The sequence below is a fragment of the Rana temporaria genome, chromosome 4 (assembly GCF_905171775.1).
Source record: "Rana temporaria chromosome 4, aRanTem1.1, whole genome shotgun sequence".
Taxonomy (NCBI): domain Eukaryota; kingdom Metazoa; phylum Chordata; class Amphibia; order Anura; family Ranidae; genus Rana; species Rana temporaria.
The window spans coordinates 34,719,343-34,736,958 of NC_053492.1; the positions used below are offsets into that span (position 1 = coordinate 34,719,343).

The 17,616-nt window shown below is 42.7% G+C and overlaps 1 protein-coding gene across 1 annotated transcript in view; it reads left to right on the forward strand.

Moving 5' to 3' along the window:
* The window catches only part of LOC120936107, a 39,951-nt gene that overhangs the window by 17,990 nt on the left and 4,345 nt on the right, over nt 1–17,616 (forward strand). The window contains exons 3-8 of the mRNA XM_040348224.1: nt 1,082–1,174; nt 5,260–5,377; nt 9,204–9,250; nt 10,517–10,568; nt 12,875–13,002; nt 16,541–16,599. Coding sequence (XP_040204158.1) covers nt 1,082–1,174; nt 5,260–5,377; nt 9,204–9,250; nt 10,517–10,568; nt 12,875–13,002; nt 16,541–16,599 — 497 coding nt within the window. The remainder of the gene's footprint in view (nt 1–1,081; nt 1,175–5,259; nt 5,378–9,203; nt 9,251–10,516; nt 10,569–12,874; nt 13,003–16,540; nt 16,600–17,616) is intronic.

A 17,616-nucleotide genomic window follows, 5' to 3' on the forward strand; every position in this document is an offset into this window, starting at 1 on the left:
CCCTACAGCGCCCCCTAGTGGTTAACTCCTAAACTGCAATTGACATTTTCACAGTAATCAATGCATTTTTATAGTACTTTTTGCCGTGAAAATGACAATGGTCCCAAAAATGTGTCAGAATTGTCCGATGTGTCCGCTATAATGTCGCAGTCACGAAAAAAATTGTTGATCACCGCCATTAGTAGTAAAAAAAAAATATTAATAAAAATGCCATAAAACTATCCCCTATTTTATAAACGCTATAATTTTTGCGCAAACCAATCGTTAAACGCTTATTGCGATTTTTTTTTTTTTTTTTACAAAAAATAGGTAGAAGAATACGTATCGGCCTAAACTGAGGAAAAACATTTTTTTATATCTTTTTTGGGGATATTTATTATAGCAAAAAGTATAAAATATAGATTTTTTTTCAAAAATGTCTCTCTATTTTTGTTTATGGCGCAAAAAATAAAAACCGCAGAGGTGATCAAATACCACCAAAAGAAAGCTCTATTTGTGGGGGAAAAAAGGACGCCAATTTTGTTTGGGAGCAACGTCGCACGACCGCGCAATTGTCAGTTAAAGCGACGCCGTGCCGAATCGCAAAAAGGGTCCTTTAGCAGCATAATGATCCGGGTCTTAAGTGGTTAAAGAGAACCTGTCATCAAAAAAATAAATACAAATACTTTGTTTCCATTACACAAGAAAAATAAAGTCCCCTATGTGGTGGAAAAAACAGTTTGGAAAAAAAAATCAAAAGCTGTAAAAAGTAAAGTTACACCCAAGCACAGGGTTCACATGCTTTGTGAGTCACACATTCCATACTTTCACATGTGCGTCTCAGTTTACATGTCATAGATAAAAGCCGGCAGCGGCAGGTATTGTTATTTTATTGTGGAAAAGACATTGCATAATTCTCTTCTGCAATAAAGAGCAGCTGACTTGTACAGTTTTTTAAATGTCTTTAGTTTTGCTTTAAAAAATCACAAAAGGCCTATTCACGCTTGTGCATTGTAGCCACTCCCATTCCTACAACGCATGGCAACGTGCGCAGTGATCAAATGCCATTCACTATATGTATCTATATGCTTTTTTTTTCCAGATGTTGCAAAATGGAAATTCTGGGCAGAATAACGAAAGGGAACAATCACGGAGGACGGATTATGGAAAGAAGGCTAACCTTCTGAGACAAATTGTAAGAATTTCCCGTTGGACGCAGCCGCTCACATAGGACACAGTGAAATTATGAATGTCACGCCAATGTATTGTATAATAGATCCTGACACACTGCAGTTCACCACACTGCCTATACCATGCGTTACCGTGCACTGCATTTTAACCTCTTTCCCACCGGGCTTGTTTTTCAGATTCGGATTTTGCTAGAAAATTACTTAAAACCCCCAAACATTATATCTTTTTTTTTTCTAACACCCTAGAGAATAAAATGGCAGTCATTGCAATACTTGTTGTCACACTGTATTTGTGCAGCGGTCTTACAAGCGCACTTTTTTTGAAAAAAAAATAACTTTTTTGAATTAAAAAAATAAGACAACAATAAATTTTGCCGATTTTTTTTTTATATATTGTGAAAGATAATGTTACGCCGAGTAAAATGATACCCAACATGTCACGCTTAAAAATTGCGCCCGCTCGTGGCATGACGTCAAACTTTTACCCTTAAAAATCTCGATAGGCGACGTTTAAAAAATTCTACAGGTTGCATTTTTTGAGTTACAGAGGAGGTCTAGGGCTGTAATTATTGCTCTCGCTCTAACAATCGCGGCGATACCTCACTTGTGTGGTTTGAACACAGTTTTCATATGCGGGCGCTACTCGCGTATGTGTTCGCTTCTGTGTGCGAGCTCGTCGGGACGGGGCGCTTTAAAAAACATTTTTTTCTGTTTTCTTATTTATTTTTATTTATTTAATAGTTAGTTAATTTTTACACTGAAATAAAAAAAATAAAAACATTTGATCACTTTTATTCCTATTATAAGGAATGTAAACATCCCTCGTAATAGAAAAAAGCATGACAGGTCCTCTTAAATATGAGATCTGGGGTCAAAAAGACCTTATATTTAGACTTAAATGCAAAAAAAAGAAAAAAAAATTGAAAATGTCATTTTTTCAAATGACAAAAAAAAAAATGTTTCTTTAAGACGCTGGTCGGGACTGACGGGACTGACAGAGCTATGGGGACGGGTGAAGGACATTTTTCCCTCACTCGCAACCCCAGTCAGCTGCCGAATGGACCCGATCGCCTCCGGCGCTACCGACGGCTCCGGTAAGCGGTGGAGGGCGCGGGAGGGGCCCTCTCCCGCCACCGATAACGCCGATCTCGCGGCGAATCCGCTGCGGAGACCGCCGTTATCGTGTACAGCACCGCCCACTGAAGAGATGGATACCTCGGTTGTGGCAGCTGCTGCCGTTACCGAGATATCCATCTTTAAAAAGAGGACGTCTTTTTGACATGGGGCGGTGGTCAAGAGGTTAAAAAAAAGGGTTATTTTTTAAGTTTCAAGTATTTTATTGAATTTTATAATTATCAACAAAATTCTATTAACAGAGCATATACAATAATATAATAGTAACAGATATTCCATTAACAGAACATGTACAATAGTATAGTAGAAAAAGGCGTAATCATTCAGGACAGTAACTCTTACATAGGCATGCGCAAGGGGTGTGCCAGGTGTGCCTGGGCACACCCTAATCCTGGGATTGGCAACCTGTCAATGGTGGGCAGGTGACAGGTAAACTGCAATCCTTCCTTGCCGCCCCTCAGAACCTGGACAGGAGAGGTGGCGGGGGGGGGGGGGGGGTGTAATTTAGTGGACTCAATCTGTATTTTAATCTTGCAGCAGCTGAAAGTAAGCTTCTCCTTCTCCTCCCTTTTGTCAACATTCAGCTGCTACAGGAGAAAAATATAGCGGATCGGTACCAATATATGCCACCCCTTCTTTCCCTGTTACTCGTGCTTCTGTTTCCCGGGTCCCCCATGTGCTCCCTTGCTCCCCCTTCATCCCATTGTTTCAGGATGGAGAGCAGGGAAGAGGCCGGTAAATATTTTAAATGCATATGTGTTGGAGCTTTGGGGTGCACACCCTAATGCGATAGTCTGCGCACACCTATGAACTCTTATAAATGTAAATGAAAATAGATAACCTAGCGGATTGTAGGATAAGATTATGTCAGGCTCGATTCACACCTATGCATGTTGCTTTTGAGCGTTTTTGCAATGCTTTTTGCGGTGCTTGCTGCGTTTTTTGACGTGCGTTTTTACCGCCATTTGCGTTTTGCGTTTTATTTTATTTTTTTGACAGTAATTTTTATTTTTTTAACCACTTCCAGACCTTAGGTGTTTTTCAGATTTGGTGTTTGCAAGACTAAAACAGTTTTTTCTGCTAGAAAATTACTTAAAACCCCCAAACATTATATATATTTTTTTCTAACACCCTAGAGAATAAAATGGCGGTCATTCCAATACATTTTGTCACACCGTATTTGCGCAGCGGTCTTACAAGCGCACTTCTTTTGGAAAAAAAACACTTTTTTGAATTAAAAAATAAGACAACAATAAATTTGGCCCAATTTTTTAATATATTGTGAAAGATAATGTTACGCCGAGTAAAATGATACCCAACATGTCACGCTTAAAAATTGCGCACACTCGTGGCATGGCGTCAAACTTTTACCCTTAAAAATCTCGATAGGCGATGTTTAAAAAATTCTAGAGATTGCATTTTTTGAGCTACAGAGTAGGCCTAGGGCTATAATTATTGCTCTCGCTCTAACGATCGCGGCGATACTTCACTTGTGTGATTTGAACACCGTTTTCATATGCGGGCGCTACTCGCGTATGCGTTCGCTTCTGCGCGCGAGCTCGTCGGGACGGGGCGCTTTAAAAAAAATTGTTTTTTGTTTTCTTATTTATTTTTATTTATTTTATTACTTTTTACACTGGAAAAAAAAAATTGATCACTTTTATTCCTATTATAAGGAATGTAAAAAAAAATTCAAAAAAAATAAATAAAAATAAATTGTCTCTTTAAGAGGCTGGGCGGGACTGACGTTTTGACGTCACTTCCGCCCAGCAGAGCTATGGGGACGGGCGAAGGAGATTTTTCCTTCAGTCTAGTCCCCAGTCACCAACCGAACGGTCCCGATCTCCTCCGCCGCTACTGACGGCTCCGGTAAGCGGCGGAGGGCGCGGGAGAGCGGCGGGAGGGGGGGCCCCTCTCCCGCCACCGATAACGGCGATCTCGCGGCGAATCCACCGCGGAGACCGCCGTTATCGTGTACCAGACCGCGCACACTAAAGATCGATACCTCGGTTGTGGCAGCAGCTGCTGCCGTTACCGAGATATCAATCTTTAAAAAGAGGACGTACATCGTCGTGCGCAGGTCTGGAAGTGGTTAACAATCAGCTATAAACAGGTAAAAAAAAACGCAAATCGCGGCAAAATCGCGGTACTTGCGTTTTGGATGCAGGTCCATTGAATTCTATTGCATGCAAAACGCTGCCTTTCGCAGGAAAAAAAGTCCCTGACCCTTTCCAAAAACGCAGAGGCACAAAAAAACATTGTTGTGAACATGTTCCATAGGAAACCATGTTAAATTTCCCTGCATTTCTGCAAAATGCAAAATGCATCAAAAAAAGCATTAGTGTGAATGGAGCCTAACATGAAGTGTCATAATCATAGCTTCATGGCAGCTATTTAACGACAAGTAATTGAGAAATTAAGTTGATTCAAATAATATAATATAATTATGTCCAACTTTTCATATCCGTAATACTTGCACCATGTACTTGTATAAAAAAGTAACCTGTCCTCTTTGTATTGCTTCCTTTGTGTGAAATCCCTGGTGTTCCTGCCCCTCCCTCTGTTTCCTATTAAAAAGTGACCACACTAAGCTGGAGAACACACTGTGGTCAGCTCTGCCTGGAAACTCTTCTCCTATGATGAGACTTGTCCTGACACTCACCTGCACATCCTTTCACTGGGAAGCTCAGTTTACTGCTGTTTCTCCTCCCTCAGCTCTTATGCAGCTGAGAACAGAGGGAATGTGATCTCTTATAAAAAAAGGGGAAAAATTGTAATTATAATGTTTTTGATATCTATACACAAATGTTTTGCCTTTTATTTATTTTTTAAACTGACAGGATTGTTTTACAAGGTGATCATTTACAACCACTTTAAGTAGCTCAGTATACATTTCTATGGATGATCTATGTACACACAGACATTTATTGTTCTAAAATTAATATTCCCTTTTCAGTTTTTTCTTCAGTTTTGCCGTCAATTTTCCCTAAAGACCAGGATAATCTGTGCATTTGTTGTACCAGTAGCTCTGGTGCTAGTGATCGTGCCCATCATCGTAACAATCCATAAAGAAGGTAATTTAATTATTAATGTTACCACCATTGTAGTGATGTCTATTCTTCTGCATTGTTGGCCATTACCTGATTACAATCTCACGCTCCTATCCATGTGGGTGACATTGACACGGCTGACAGACAGCTGACAGGGGAAACCAGTGATTGGCGATTATCACTCCGGATTGCTATTGGGGGGATTTACTAAAACTGGAGCACTCTGAATCTAGTGCAGCTGTGCATGGTAACCAATCGGCTTCTAACCTCTGCTTGTTCAATTAACCACTTAAGCCCCGGACCATTATGCAGGTAAAGGACCAGGCCCCTTTTTGCGTCGCTTTAACTGACAATTGCGCGGTTGTGCGACGTGGCTCCCAAACAAAATTGACGTCCTTTTTTTCCTCACAAATAGAGCTTTCTTTTGGTGGTATTTTTTTTTTTTTTTTTTTTGCGCTATAAACAAAAATAGAGCGACAATTCTGAAAAAAAAATCAATATTTTTAACTTTTTGCTATAATAAATATCCCCCAAAAATATATCAATATATCAAAAAAACTATTTTTTATCTCAATTTAGGCCGATACGTATTCTTCTGCATATTTTTGGTAAAAAAAAATCGCAATAAGCGTTTATTGATCGGTTTGCGCGAAAGTTATATCGTTTACAAAATAGGGGATAGTTTTATGGCATTTTTTTTATTATTTTTTTTTTACTAGTAATGGCGGCGATCAGCGTTTTTTTTTCGCGACTGCGACATTATGGTGGACACATCGGACACTTTTGACGCTATTTTGGGACCATTGTCATTTTTACAGCGAACAGTGCTATGAAAATGCACTGGTTACTGTAAAAATGACACTGGCAGTGAAGGGGTTAACCAGGAGGGGGTGCTGTAGGGGTTAAGTGTGCCCTAAGGGAGTGTTCTTACTGTGGGGGGGCGTGGCTGTGCATGTGACATTACCGATCGTCGTTCCCTAACACAGGGAACAGACGATCAGTGACATCCACACTAGGAAGCACGGGGAGAGGTTTGTTTACACTTCTCCCCGATGTTCCCGCAGGGACGGTCACTGAGAAGAGGACTGGGTCGCTAGCGCACCGCCGGCGGCACGCTGCGTGACCCACAGCTGGGCTCTTAAAGGGGACAGACGATCAGTGACAGGCTCACTAGGAAGCACGGGGAGAGGTTTGTTTACACTTACCTCTCCGCGTTCTTCCTCTCTGTGACCCGGTCGCGGGACACCGGCGGTCCGCTGTTCCCGCGTGGACGGTCACGGAGAAGAGGACCGGGCGCTCGTGAACCACGGCTGGGATCTTAAAGGGGAAGTACATGTACGCCCTTGTGCCCAGCCGTGCCATTTTGATGACGTATATCGTCGTGCGGGGGTCATCAAGTGGTTAAGCTTCGACCATAAAACCTGGAAGCTGATTTCTGGTTTCTGTGCAGAGCTACACCAGATTTTGCACTCTTTAGTTTTAGTAAATCTCATCCATTGTCTTTCATTTGCGTATAACCTAGGATAAACTGGTCTATTCCTCACTGCCACCCCCCTCCATTCACATAAGCTTATTATTGTTGATGAAGTGATAAAGAGGAAGAAAATATTATTCAAAAACACTTGCAAAGTTACTGGCATTAGCATTAGCCTTTGAGCTGCACTTAATCTCTGCAATAAAACCCACTGAAACAATATTGTTACGTTGTATGCATGAGTAAAGCCTGAAAACAGTGTTTGCAGGCTTCTTTCACACAGGAGACACTCTCGTCACATAGCAGACTCATTACTTATATCAGTCCTCAGAAAAAAGTTTAACGTTTTAAAGCAGTTTTAGAAAAAAAATTAAAAGCAACAAATAATAGTTGCATGTATTTTTTTAATTCCAAACCATATCTGTTCCTCACTGCAACCTCCCCTCTCCATTCATAAGCTTTACTAAAACTAGCTTATGATTGTTAATTAAGTGATAAAGAAGGGGGGGGGGGGGGGGGGGGAAAGATTTTAAACCAGTTTGGAAAAAAAATTAAAAACAAAATACTTGCATGCTCCGTTAAAATAGACAGTAACCTTTGTTACTGCATTAATAAATTCCTGCCATGTCACAATGTTGTGGATTTTTGGAAACTGCCCTCTTTTACCGGTAAAAAGCTGTGCTTGAGCTCCAGTCCAGTGACTGGGCTGATTTACTAAAACTGGAGAGTGCAGAATCTGGTGAACCACTGCACAGAAACCAATCAGCTTTCAGTTTCTATTTTGTCAAAGGTTAATTAAAAATCCGAAGTTGGAAGCTGATTGGCTACCATGCACAGCTGCACCAGACTTGAAATCATATCCTTGTGTCCCAGAACATGGGGTGCCGGCTTGTCTCAATTCAAAATTTTAGATATTCCCTCACTTTCTTTTTAGATGACAATAGTTCCCAGAATAACTAGAGCAGGGGTGTCTAACTCGATTTCATTGTGAGCTGCATCAGCATTATGGTTGTCCTCAATAGGCTGATTGTATCTGTAACACTATATAAATATATGGAGGGCTTTTCCTCTCAGAGAATAGGTGCAGGAACTCAATCACACCCCCCACCGAACCGCATTGAATGATGGGTGTGGCCAAATTCTACTAACAGTGGGAGGATCTTAAGGGGTAATAAATACCTGGAGTGCGTTATGTGCAGAGTTCAGGGGTGCACTATGTACAGAGTGCAGAATTCAGGGGTACGCTACATACAGAGTGCAGAGCTCAGGTGTGTGCTATGTACAGAGTTCAGGGGTGCGCTATGTACAGAGTGCAGAGTTCAGGGGTGCACTACATACAGAGTGCAGAGCTCAGGTGTGTGCTATGTGCAGAGTTCAGGGGTGTGCTACTTACAGAGTGCAAAGCTCTGGTGTGTGCTATGTACAGAGTGCAGAGTTCAAGGGTGCGCTACGTGCAGAGTTCAGGGGTGCGCTACGTACAGAGTGCACAGTTCAGGGGTGCGCTACGTTCAGAGTGCAGAGTTCAGGGGGGCACAACATAGAAAGTGCAGAGGTCAGGGCTGCGATAGGTACAGAGGTCAGGGGTGCACTACATACAGAGTGCAGAGTTCAGGGGTGCACTATGTACAGAGTGCAGAGGTCAGGGGTGCGCTATGTACAGAGTGCAGAGTTCAGGGTGCGCCACATACAGAGGTCAGGGGTGCGTTATGTACAGAGTTCAGGGGTGCTCTACTTACAGAGTGCAGAGTTCAGGGGTGCTCTACGTACAGAGTGCAGAGTTCAGGGGTGCTCTACGTACAGAGTGCAGAATTCAGGGTTGCGCTATGTACAGAGTGCAGAATTCAGGGTTGCGCTATGTACAGAGTGCAGAATTCAGGGTTGCGCTACGTACAGAGTGCAGAGTTCAGGGGTGCACTACGTACAGAGTGCAGAGTTCAGGGGTGCACTACGTACAGAGTGCAGAGTTCAGGGGTGCTCTATGTGCAGAGTTCAGGGGTGCACTACGTACAGAGTGCAGAGTTCAGGGGGGCACAACGTACAGAGTGCAGGGGTCAGGGGTGCGCTACGTACAGAGTGCAGAGTTCAGGGGTGCACTACGTACAGAGTGCAGAGTTCAGGGGTGCACTACGTACAGAGTGCAGAGTTCAGGGGTGCGCTATGTACAGAGTGCAGAGTTCAGGGGTGCACTACGTACAGAGTGCAGAGTTCAGGGGTGCTCTATGTGCAGAGTTCAGGGGTGCTCTATGTACAGATTGCAGAGTTCAGGGGTGCACTACGTACAGAGTGCAGAGTACAGAGTGCAGGGTTCAGAATACCATAGTGTGAATGAGCCCCAAGATATCACGGCTATAAATTGCACTTTATTTTCTTCCTTAGACAAAGGTGGAGCCGCAGCAAATGGAGAAGGGGGGCTGGATTCCAGGGTAAGTGAAGTAATGTTAATTTGTTCTATTGATTTTTTTATTGGTATAATCAATTGTACAGTGTTACAGAAAAACTTGAAATAAAATAATGTATACCCAATATAGGGGTTCATACAACAATGAGGTAAGTGTAAATTTATCTAAAAAGTAGAAGAGAAAATGGAGGTAGAAAAAAGAAAGGAGAGAGCAAAAAGAGAGGGGGTGGGAGAGGGGGAAGTGCCGGGGGTAGACTAGGTGCATTGAACCCAATTTATGACTATTTTATTTATCGATTAGAAACGGGTGTTACAGTGGGTACAAACGCCAAAAAGAAAAAAAAATACACAAGTATCAATACTAACAAGAGCCAGAGCAGGAATATGACTATTCAAACAGGGTGGACTCTAATTGCAGTCCATGATGACTGCATAATGCCGAGTGGGCTTGAAGGTATTACGGAGTACGGAGGTGAGGTCTTCCATAGTAAAAGTGCCTGTAACCAGGACTTAATAGTAGGGATTTGTGACTTTCTCCAGAGTGCAGGGATCAGGGACTTGGCAGCGTTCAATAGGTGGGGAATAATGGAGCGTTTGTATGATTTAGGAGAATCTTAGGAGGAATGAAAGAGCACAGTCCAGGGGTCGTCAGGGAGTGGAACTCCAGCTGCTGTGGAACCTTGGATTACAAGCTTAATCCATTCCTGGAGAATGCTCGTAATCCAAAGCACTCGCATATCAAAGCGAGTTTGCCCACAGAAGTCAATGGAAACAAAGATAATTAGTTCTGCATTGACTTCTATGGCATGCAATACCGCATGTGGCCAGAGGTGGGGGGGCGCCGGAGAGCCTCGGAAAGGCTCGGGGAAACAAAAGATTGAGAGCATGTTTTCTATTTTTCAGACGGAAAAAAATCCAAATGGAAATTCTGCTCGTCTGTATGCAATTCCGATGTGCAAAAAAAAACACGCATGCTCAGAATCAAGCAGAAGACCCGAACTGCCTATTGAACTTCATTGATCTCGGCTCGTCGTACTTATTGTACGTCACCGTGTTCTTGACGGAATTTCAGACAAGATTTGTGTGAGCATGTGTATGCAACACAAGTTTGAGCCAACATTCGGTCAGAAAAATTCACGTTTTTCTTGTTGGAATTTCCGATCGTGTGTACGGGGGCATAAGATTGCAAATTTGCTAATTTTCTATTTATATAATACGGAAGGAATAAATTAGAATTTCTATATGTTGCCTAACATGGCGCCTAACAGTCTTTCTTCTCTCTCATGTGTAGGTGTTGCAATCTGAAATTCCAGGAACCGGCGTGACCTCCACAACCACAACTAGTAAGTCTCTGCTTTATATACAGACTGGGTAGTGGCTGATTAAAACTGGGTACAAAGGTAGAGTTACTTCAAGGGGTCTATTTATTAAAAAAAACTCTCTCTGTCACAAATAATCCCTGTATTATGTCTAATATGTTTATTTCCTATGATTGTCAGTGCCATCTAGTGACCATAATGCGGGATTTTCCTGACTGAGGCATTTCAGGAAAATATGCCATTATGGCCACTGGATGGTGCTTGCTGTCATAGGACACATTACAGGAATTCTTTGTGACAGCTGTGCGAATGCTGAGATATTCACACAGCAATTCTTTTTATAAACTTATAGGTAGATTCACAAAGAGTTAGGCCGGCTTATCAGTAGATAAGCCGACCTAACTCTGAATCTACTCCGGTGTTTGTTTAACCACTTAAGCCCCGGACCAATATGCTGGCTAAAGACCCAAGGGGTTTTTACAGTTCGGGACTGCGTCGCTTTAACAGACAATTGCGCGGTCGTGCGATGTGGCTCCCAAACAAAATTGGCGTCCTTTTTTCCCCACAAATAGAGCTTTCTTTTGGTGGTATTTGATCACCTCGGCGGTTTTTATTTTTTGTGCTATAAACAAAAATAGAGCGACAATTTTGAAAAAAATGCAATATTTTTTTACTTTTTGCTGTGATAAATATCCCCCAAAAACATATATAACAATTTTTTTTCCTCAGTTTAGGCCGATACGTATTCTTCTACCTATTTTTGGTAAAAAAAATCGCAATAATCGTTTATCGGTTGGTTTGCGCAAAATTTATAGCGTTTACAAAATAGGGGATAGTTTTTTTTGCATTTTTTTTTTTTTTTTTTTTACTAGTAATGGCGGCGATCAGCGTTTTTTTTTTCGTAACTACGACATTATGGCGGACACTTCGGACAATTTTGACACATTTTTGGGACCATTGTCATTTTCACAGCAAAAAATGCATTTAAATTGCATTGTTTATTGTGAAAATGACAGTTGCAGTTTGGGAGTTAAACACAGGGGGCGCTGTAACATTTAGGGATCACTGTGTATGTGTTTACTAGTGTAGGGGGGTGTGGCTGTAGGACTGACATCATCGATCGAGTCTCCCTAATAAAAGGGATCACTCAATCGATGTGCCGCCACAGTGAAGCACGGGGAAGCCGTGTTTACACACGGCTCTCCCCGTTCTTCAGCTCCGGGGAGCGATCGCGACGGAGCGGCTATAAACAAATAGCCGCGCCGTCGTCCCGGATCGCTCCCCGAGCGGACCCGACCTCCGCATGTACCGGGGGGGGGGGGTCCCGATCGGACCCCCCACCCACGTCTAGGCAGGCACGTACAGGTACGTTGATGTGCCTGTCCGTGCCATTCTGCCGACGTAAATGTACATGAGGAGGTCGGGAAGTGGTTAAGCATATGCTCAAACAGAGATACGCTTAAACAAAGCTAAGATAGGACGGCTTGCGCCGTTCTATCTTAGCTTGCAACTTTTCGGATGGCCACTAGGTGGCGCTTCCATTGCGGCCGGCGTAGATTATGTAAATGAGCTTTTACGCCGATTCCCGAACGTACGCGAGCCCGCCGCAGTCGATTTACGTTGTTTCCGTAAGGCCTTAGGCGGCCTAAAGTTATTCCACCTATGAGGTGGAATAACAATGTTAAAGTATGGCCGCCGTTCCCGCCGCAAGGTTCGAAATTTTTACGTCGTTTGCGTAAGTCGTCCGCGAATCGGGAGTTACGTCGTTTACGTCCGCGTCAAAATCAATAGGCCCGTACGGCGTACTTAGCCGCAATGCGCCCTGGGAAGTGTAGGCGCCCGGCTAAGTAAGAAAGCAGTAAGAAAAAACGTCAAAAAACGTGAGGTCAAGCATCATTAGCATTAAACATGCCCCCCCCAACCCATTTGAATTAAGCGCCCTTACGCCCGCCGTGTTTACACTACGCCGCTCTAAGTAAGGAGGTAAGTGCTTTCTGAATCATGTACTTTCCTCTCTTACTTAAGGCGGCGTAGTGTAAACACGCTAGGCTACGCCGACCTATTTTTAGGCGCCCCTACCTGAATCTACCCATTAGTGTCCTGTACATAAGTCTGATACTGTACATATATATAGAATCCAAAGAGATATTGTCACTGTCTCTTTCTTTTTACATTTATTATTATATAGTACACATTCTTATTTTTTTGTCCCAAACATAATAAAGCATAAATTAAAAAACAATCTCTCATTATGCATAAGAATGAGGCACGGTTGTCCTCTGATTAGTTGTGTCACCTTTGCACACATGACACCATTTCTTGTACTGTAGGTTATGGGGACGGTGACCACACCAACTGTGATCTGGTGTTCATTAATGACAAGTCAAAGATCTTCAATGACAGTCAGAGTTACTGCGAAATAGGCAATGGCAGACTCCTCCAAGAAAAGGATCTTAAGGTAAGACATTCCATACTGGCATGCTGCAACTGCTTATTAAACCGGGGGCTGAAAGTGACAGGATAGACATTATCAATGGGTAAGCAGTTTTAACAAATGTGCCATGCGATTCGATTCCAGTGTGGACCAAAAAAAGGAATTCACATCGCACAGACATATCATGTGATGTGCACAGCAATGCAGTGAAAATCACAAATGTAATATCTATGATCACACCTGTGTGAACCCAGCCTGAATCACACAAATGAATCACACAAATAGCTTAATACTTATAGATTGCCTCCTCTAGACCACAGCCGATTAATCTACCCACTTCCATCACAAGACCAGTATTTAAATGTAATACCTTGGAAAAACACACAAATGTATAATACAGTAAGTCACTTTATGGATGTTTTAACATAAGGTTAAGGATAAACAACGCATATACAGATGCTTATATGTCCAAAGTGGACCCAGCAGTGTCTATATATCCCCAATATGGAACCATCAGTGACATTTTTGATGCTTTTCGGTTGGTTGACTCTCGTATTAGAGTATCAGATTTTTGCTGGTTGGCCATCTGCATTTGCCAATATAATACAGTAAAACCTTGGTTTGAGAGTAACTTGGTTTGAGTGCGTTTTACAAGACAAGCTATTTTTTTTTTAAATACATTTTGACTTGATATACAAGCGATGTCTTGATATAAGAGTAGCGTCATGTCACAACTGAGATTAATAGAATAGAAGAGAGGTGCCTCTAAGTGTAGCAATATGGTTCCATTTAATGAAGGTACAACATTTGGCAACATACTGTATTGCTACGCTTAGAGGCGCCTCTCTTCTCTTTTATACTCTGGAGCGCCTGCTGGATTTTGCTTCTAATCCCCTTGTGGAGGCCGCCATGTGTGGATGGACATTTTATGGTTACACAACCTATCACATTGCTATAATCTTTATACATGGACTCAGTGGCGGCTGGTGCTCAAAATGTTTGGGGGTGCGCAAACAAACTGAAAAAAAAAAAAACATCAAGCGCAGCCACTGTGCCTATCAAACGCAGCCACTGTACCCATAAATTGTCGCCACTGTGCCATCAAACGCATCTACTGTGCCCAATCAATTGCCACCAGTGTGCCCAATCCATTGCTGCCAGTGTGCCCCATCCATTGCCGCCAGTGTGCCCCATCCATTACCGCCAGTGTGCCCCAACCATTGCCGCCTGTGTGCCCCGTCAATTGCCGCCAGTGTGCCCCATCAATTGCCGCCAGTGTGCCCCATGAATTGCCGCCAGTGTGCCCCATGAATTGCCACCAGTGTGCCCCATGAATTGCCACCAGTGTGCCCCATCCATTGCCGCCAGTGTGCCCCATCCATTGCCGCCAGTGTGCCCCATCCATTGCCGCCAGTGTGCCCCATCCATTGCCGCCAGTGTGCCCCATCAATTGCCGCCAGTGTGCCCCATCAATTGCCGCCAGTGTGCCCCATCAATTGCGGACAGTGTGCCCCAACAATTGTCGCTAGTGTGTCCCATCAAATTCTGCCAGTGTGTCCCATCAATTGTCGCCAGTGTGTCCCATCAAATGCTGCCAGTGTGCCCCCCTGGCTGAGAGGCGGGTCAGTGTTAGGGAAGCGATTTATTTGCTTCTCTAAGGCCCCTTTCACGCTGAGGAGTTTTTCAGGCGGTACAGCGCTAAAAATAGCGCTGCTATACCGCCTGAAAAACTCCTGCCCAGCCTTCTCAATGTGAAAGCCTGAGGGCTTTCACACTAAGGCGATGCGCTGGCAGGAGAGAAAAAAATCTTCTGCAAGCAGCATCTTTGGAGCGGTGAGAGGAGCGGTATGTATACGCTCCTTCCCATTTAAAACAATGGGAAACCATGGTAATACCGCCCGCAATGTGCCTCTGCAGAGGCGCATTGCGGGCGGTATTAACCCTTTATCGGCCGATAGCGGGGGTTAATACCGCACCGCTAGCGGCTGAATCCCGCGGCAATTCCGACGGTATAGCGCCGCTATTTACCAATTTGGAAGCCTATTAGAGCCCACTGCTCTAATCAGGTGTAAACTATGGCATTGAAAACCATATAATGTACTTTACATGTGTTTTTGATGCAGAAAAAAAACGCACTGGACTGCATGTGGTGTGAACTGACCCTTAATCATCACTTCCACTATAAATCATCAATAAACCATCACATCCTACCTAAAATTTATAATGATATATATATATATATATATATATATATATATATATATATATATATATATATATATATATATATATATATATATATATATTAACTATATATTTACAGGGCTTTATTTCAGAATGACTTTACTATTATATATTCAACATATTCAACAGATATATTTTATCTCCACCATGTGATGTGTCTGGGAAGTGCATTTTTCTTGTACTGTAAAACACATCAAAGATGCACTGGAACACACATGTTTTAGGTTTAAGAAAAAACAGGGGGGGGGGGGGTGGTTTACTGGAATGCATCAAAAATTCATCAAAAATTTGCATGCAAAAAAGCATCTGGAGTGCATCCAGACTGCATTTCTATGGTGTGAACTGGCGGTATGATTATTTCAGATTTTAGGTGCTGAAAGTGGTACAATTATTTTGCATGGAAATTTGGCATTTTATACTGTAGGCCTGTAATTCTTAGGAATAACTCACTTAAATCTGACCAAACAAGAGTCTAGTAGACATTCCGGGTATGAAAAAGTTTGAAAAACAAAATCATAAATTATAATATAATAAATAACTATAAATAATTATAACAACTAATAATATAATTATAATAAAAATTATTCAATAATGTAGTCAAATCAAAATCACTGAAATTTGCTCAGTTGCAGAATTGTCGCTGTCATTACTTTTATTTTTTTATGACGAATTTCCCCACAAATCGCTATCGCACAATTCTGCAAGTGATTATAATTTATTATCGCTGTTTTCTAGCTGGTCTAAAAATCACTTTTGACATAAAGGGACACTTTTGGTTGCTTTGGACAATCTACAGTTTGCAGGGAGAAAGAACAGTTTTTATTATATAAAATGTAGGGCACTGGGCAGACCACTAGGGACAAGGGGGGTGTATTTTTTACATACAGTACTGTAATCTATAAGATTACAGTATACTGTATGTAATATGTTTATTTACTTTTTTGAATTTGGCACCATTCTCCGCTCCCCTGTGCGTCGTAACGTCGCAGGGAACGGAGATCGGCGGCACACAGGGACACTGTGTGAATCGAGCGAGGACGCCGCTCGCTCACACATCGGGGAGGCATCGCAGGATCCAGGGACAAGGTAAGTAACTTGTGCCTGTGGCTGCTGCGAGGCGAGCCCGAGTCTGACTCGGGGTTACCGATCGCAGCACAAAAATCTCACCCCGAGCCAGACTCGGGAATACCGCCAGCCAGGTTAAGGCTAAAACATATGAGAACATTTCAGAAAGAAAAAAAATTGTGCTCTGCTATATCTTTGATGTCACCAAACTAAATTAATTAATTGTCATTAATATATTTTAATGTTTTTCCAGGCTGTTGGCCCCTGTATTCCAGAGGGGGAAGATTTTTGGGCCAAGAAAGGTGACGACAGGTAATTTATAATACCGTTCTAACAAATAATACACACGTTTCTATAATACCATTCCAACAAATAATACACACGTTTCTATAATACCATTCCAACAAATAATACACACGTTTCTATAATACCATTCCAACAAATAATACACACGTTTATATAATACCATTCCAACAAATAATACACACGTTTATATAATACCATTCTAACAAATAATACACACGTTTCTATAATGCATGTGGATTTTTAAAAGGTAAACCCACCCAATACTGATATTTCTGTATTTGGTGGATCTTGGGGAGTTAAACCCCCTTGACAGCCTCCTTTATCTGTCAGGGACTCCATTAGTAATATCCCTGCACAGAGTTCCCAGATCTGTACACCTGCTGTGCCCATTATGACAGGTTTCCACCTTTCCTGCACCAACTTCCTGGGTCTTCATACCTGCTGTTGCCATTATAGGTGGTTCCCACCATCCCTATGTTGAGTCCCCTGGTCTACACACCTACTGGGCCAATTATGAAGGGTTTTCACCAACTCTGTACTGAGTTTCTAGGTCTATATACCTACTACGTATGTCCATTATGAGGAGTTCTCACCATCCCTGTGCTGAGTTCCCAGGACAGTATACAGGCTGTGCCCATATTGAGGGGTTCCCACCATCCCTGTGCTGAGTTCCCAGGACAGTATACAGGCTGTGCCCATATTGAGGGGTTCCCACCATCCCTGTGCTGAGTTCCTGGGTCTGCAAACCTGATGTGCGAATTCTGTGGGGTTCCCACCATCCCTGCAGCCCCCTTTGTCTGTCAGGGACTCTATCAGTAGGATCCCTACACTGAGTTCCCAGTTTTGAACACCTGCTGTGCCCATTATGAGGGGTTCCCAGCATCCCTGTGCCAATTTTCTGGGTCTGCATTCCTGCTGTGGCCAATATAGATGGTTCCTACCATCCCTGTGTTGAGTCCCCTGGTCTACACACCTCATGTGCCCATTATAAGGGGTTCCCACCATCTCTGTGCTGAGTTACTG